This window comes from Leguminivora glycinivorella, chromosome 1, assembly GCF_023078275.1.
Source record: "Leguminivora glycinivorella isolate SPB_JAAS2020 chromosome 1, LegGlyc_1.1, whole genome shotgun sequence".
Lineage (NCBI taxonomy): Eukaryota > Metazoa > Arthropoda > Insecta > Lepidoptera > Tortricidae > Leguminivora > Leguminivora glycinivorella.
In genome coordinates, this window is record NC_062971.1 from 10,287,163 (window position 1) to 10,291,688 (window position 4,526).

Consider the following 4,526-nt stretch of genomic DNA (forward strand, 5'->3'; position numbering starts at 1 on the left):
CATTAACCTTTTCTCTTTGGAAATGGGGACAGTGCTGCCAAAAAAATTTAGATGACTCAGGTCTGGCTGTATCCCTGTCCACGTTTCAGAATTTGAATCCATTTAATGGAGTTCTATTGTGCAGCCCTGAAGCTCTTGTCTTGTTCCGTAGGTAAACTGCACAACTACACACTTCGGCTCAGAACTCTGTGGGCAGCTCAGCATCAAATAATAAACAGTTTTCTCACATATCACATGGTTTTCGCATTCGCATAGGCCATTTGGCTCAGGAGAATAAGGCTTTGTCCTATGATGCAGTATCCCATTTAACTTCATGCATGAGACTGTTTCCATGTACTTTTTTTAATTAGCGTCGAATTCTTCATTCATTAGGCATTGATTTCTATAATGTCCGGCTTCTTTACATTTAAAACATTTGACATTAACATTTCCGACTTTATTTGTCATTTAGACGCCATCTTGTTTGCCATAATATATAATTAGCCTTATTCACAGCCAACTACCAGTAGGTTCAGAACATACGAAATAAAAAATGTATTGTACCAGCTAGGTACAGCTAATTAATACTTAGTTACAATCTAAATGCCCGTAGCTCATGTTCATAATCTTAATCAAGCAGTGAGTAAGTAACATTAACATTTCAAGACATTGTTGAAGCATTTATCTTAATTCTTGTTTTAATTGTTTAGTTTCTCATCATAAAGCAAATTTACAAAGGAATATTCTGTGTGTAAAGCTGATTAATCTTTCGTCTTGCACATGTCATAAAATAGCTGTAAAAAAATTATTATTATAACAATCTCATTTTTAATACTGTCCGAATGATTAATGCAATTTTATAAAGACTAGATGATGAGAGTCTGTTGAAATAATCAATATAATTTTCTTATACCGAAGTCTCGCAGTAAGCTCACTCCATAATACTAATAGCCTGATTGGCCTGTCGTGGTCACTTTAGTGTTCAAATAAGGAACGTTCCGTAGTCAATTAGGAACCCTTATAGTTTCGCCATGTCTGTCTGTCCGTCCGTCCGTCCGCGGATAATCTCAGTAACCGTTAGCACTAGAAAGCTGAAATTTGGTACCAATATGTATATCAATCACGCCGACAAAGTGCAAAAATAAAAAGTGGAAAAAAATGTTTTATTAGGGTACCCCCCTACACGTAATGTGGGTAGTGATGATTTTTTTTTTCATTGCAATCCTAACGTGTGATATATTGTTGCATAGGTATTTAAAAATGAATAAGGGTTTGCTAAAATCGTTTTTTGATAATATTAATATTTTCGGAAATAATCGCTTCTAAAGGAAAAAAAAGTGTCCCCCCCCCTCTAACTTTTGAACCATATGTTTAAAAAATATGAAAAAAATCAAAAATCACAAAAGTAGAACTTTATAAAGACTTTCTAGGAAAATTATTTTCAACTTGATAAGTTTAGTATTTTTTGAGAAAAATACGGAAAACTACGGAACCCTACACTGAGCGTGGCCCGACACGCTCTTGGCCGGTTTTTTTTTAATAACAAATTGTTTTACCTACGTACGCATTGTATCGTACCTATGCTTATTTTGTACATCATTTTATTTACACGTCAGATACAATGTAACTCATGTAACATGCTAGTAAACTATCCAAGGAAAAAATAGAGGCAAGGTTAACTTGACGTATTTGTCCACAATTAGGAAACATATTCTTATATTTATATAACGATGTACTGTGCGCTGACAAACTGATGCAGATTACAACAATACATTGTATATGTTAATTGTATCATGCTCTTAGTTTTATAAGTCGATGTTTAGAACGCACCAAGATATCACGTGACCGACGCGTCCCATCTGTCAACGACACGAACTTGTAACCGTCTCGATAATACCACAGAATATATAATAGTACAAGTACAGAAGGCCCACTGCTTTGATGTTCACGAAATGCCGCCTTTTTAAATGCCTACAAAATTCTAACAAAGAAACCAGCCGCACGTGCGCAGCGTCGGGCGATAGGGTTGCCTATGGATTAAAACGAATTAATCCTCAGGTAACATATAATACTGTTATATTAAAGTCTTGGGTACCTTCTATACAGTATTTATATATTTTCATTGAAGTTCCAACATCACAAGCCTTATTGAACTTTTCCGTGGGACTTTATCAATAGAGATCTGTGTAAGAATGTCCTATGGTATTTATTTCATTCATGATGTATATTTAAATAAGCAATATTAGCCATTCCACACGCAGACATCGCATATGAACCTTTTAAAAAAACTCCCGACGTAAAGTAACAATAGAAAGTGCGAACCTGCGTTCCGTGAGAACGCGAGCCACCCCTGATTAGGCCGCGAACTCGCGGCCGCCAGCATGTACTTGTAGCGCGGCGATAGAATCGCGGAGTGAGCCGCCCCTGATAATACACTATGTGAGCTTAAATAATTGTTTTATTAAACTAAACAATACATGGCGCAGTCGAATACATCAACGATGTCGATGTTTAACTTGCCAGAAAAATTAAACATATCAGGTAACCTGTCTGAGAATTGGAAAACCTTTGAACAAAATTTGGTTATATATTTAGTAGCGTCCGGTTTGGATAAAAGTGAAGATGCAAGAAAAGTGGCAATTCTACTAAATATCATTGGAGAAGATGGTGTAAAGATCTTTAATAATTTCGGGCTGACGGAGGACCAGAAGGGCAAATATGAAGATATCTTAAAAAATTCCGAGACTACTGCGAGCCTAAGAAAAATGTTTTACACTCAAGGTTTCTATTTTACAATAGGAAGCAAGAGGAGAACGAACCCTTCGACCAATTTCTCACTGACATAAAGAAATTGGTTAAGAGTTGTAAATTTCAAGCCGAAGATGAGGCTGTTCGAGATAGACTGGTATTGGGCACAAATGACTTAAATACACAGAAGAAAATTGTAATAGAAGGAGATGCTGATTTAGATACCGTTATCACGAAGTTACGACTTGCGGAGTTGGGGCGTCAGCAGGCTGCAGAAGTACAAGGAAAGGTCAAGGTTGACAAGGTTGACAGAAAATTCAATAGTAAACCAATGCCTAATAATATGGTCCTGAAATGTAAATGGTGTGGAGAACAACATGAAAGAAAACTTGAAGTGTGTCCGGCTCGAGGCAAGTTATGTACCAAATGCAATCGGTACAATCACTTTGCAACAGTATGCCGCAGCAGATATGTAAAAGTTATTGCGGACAATAATTTAAAAAATCAAGAAGACAGTGATAGTGAATTTTACTGTGGAGGTGTTCAGAAGGTACGTTCTAAAGAATGGAGACAAACATTATTACTACAAGACACCACAAGTGTCAAGTTCAAGCTAGACACTGGTTCCGATGTTGACTTGATTCCATACAGTGTTTATCAAACACTTAAACAAAGAAAAAAGCTGCAGTTGGATTCTCCTAAATGTAATCTTTATGCTTTCAACAATACAGGAATAAAGGAAGGAAGGAAGGAAGGCTGTATTGTTGGAAGTGAAATTAGTAAATAAATGCTATTTTATAGATTTCATTGTCACGGAGTCACAGTTTGAACCAACCCTTGGCAGAGATTCTTGTACAATGCTAGGTTTGGTTGAAAGAAAATATATCAATAAAATTGACTCATTGGAAAATGACATTGTTACAGGTGATCCACGAAAAAACGAATTAATGGAAAAATATCATGATGTTTTTACTGGGACAGGGAGATTTCCAGTTGAATGCCAAATACTACTGAAAGAAGGATCTGTACCAATTTCAAAACCACCTCATCGTGTTCCTCTAAAATTAAAAGAAAAGCTTAAATCAGAACTTGAACGGTTGTGCCAAAAAGGTGTGATTTCAAAGATGGACGAAGCCACAGAATGGATAAACAGAATTGTTATAGTGGAAAAAGATGAAAATGCCATCCGTGTGTGTTTAGATCCAAGGGATTTAAATAAGTGTATTCTCAAGAAATATTACGAAATTCCAACTATTAATGATTTAAAGTCTAAAATATCTGGAGCAAAATATTTCTCGGTCCTAGACCTGAAAGAGTCTTTTTGGCAAATTGGTCTTTCTGAGTCTAGTAAAAAGCTTTGTACATTTTCAACTGTTTTTGGTACATATAATTTTAATGTTTTACCTTTTGGGTTAGATATTTCAGCTGAAATTTTTCAAGAAAACTGTGAAAATTGTTTCAAAAATATTGACAATACATTTATTTATATTGATGATTTTTTTAATATATGGCAAAACAAAAGAGGAACATGATGTGGCTTTACAAAAAGTCTTACTAAGGGCAAAAGAATTAAATATTAAATTTAATCTTAAAAAATTTCAGTATCTCCCTGAAATAGTAAAGTATTTTGGTCATGAGATAATTAATGGTTGTTTGATGCCTGATAAAAATAAGGTTAAAGCTATTATGGATTATGACTCACCCTCTGATAAACAAAGCTTACAAAGGTTTTTGGGCATGATAAATTATATGAGAGATTATATTCCAAGATTGTCGGAATTAACAAGTCCATTAAGAGA

The 4,526-nt window shown here is 35.2% G+C and overlaps 1 protein-coding gene across 1 annotated transcript; it reads left to right on the plus strand.

The window, feature by feature from the left end:
* Positions 1-2,643: 2,643 nt before the first annotated feature.
* LOC125233882 lies at positions 2,644-4,127 on the plus strand. Its single transcript, XM_048140040.1, has 3 exons — positions 2,644-2,648; positions 2,704-3,277; positions 3,652-4,127. Exons 1-3 carry the CDS (start codon positions 2,644-2,646, stop codon positions 3,673-3,675), a joined length of 603 nt encoding a protein of 200 aa, XP_047995997.1. The 3' UTR covers positions 3,676-4,127.
* The last annotated feature ends 399 nt before the right edge of the window (positions 4,128-4,526 follow it).

Excerpts from the sequence above, each read along its gene's own strand:
- LOC125233882 (XM_048140040.1), top strand. Across the intron at positions 3,278-3,651 it reads ACTGTGGAGGTGTTCAGAAG|GTGATCCACGAAAAAACGAA; the intron begins GTACGTTCTAAA and ends ACATTGTTACAG.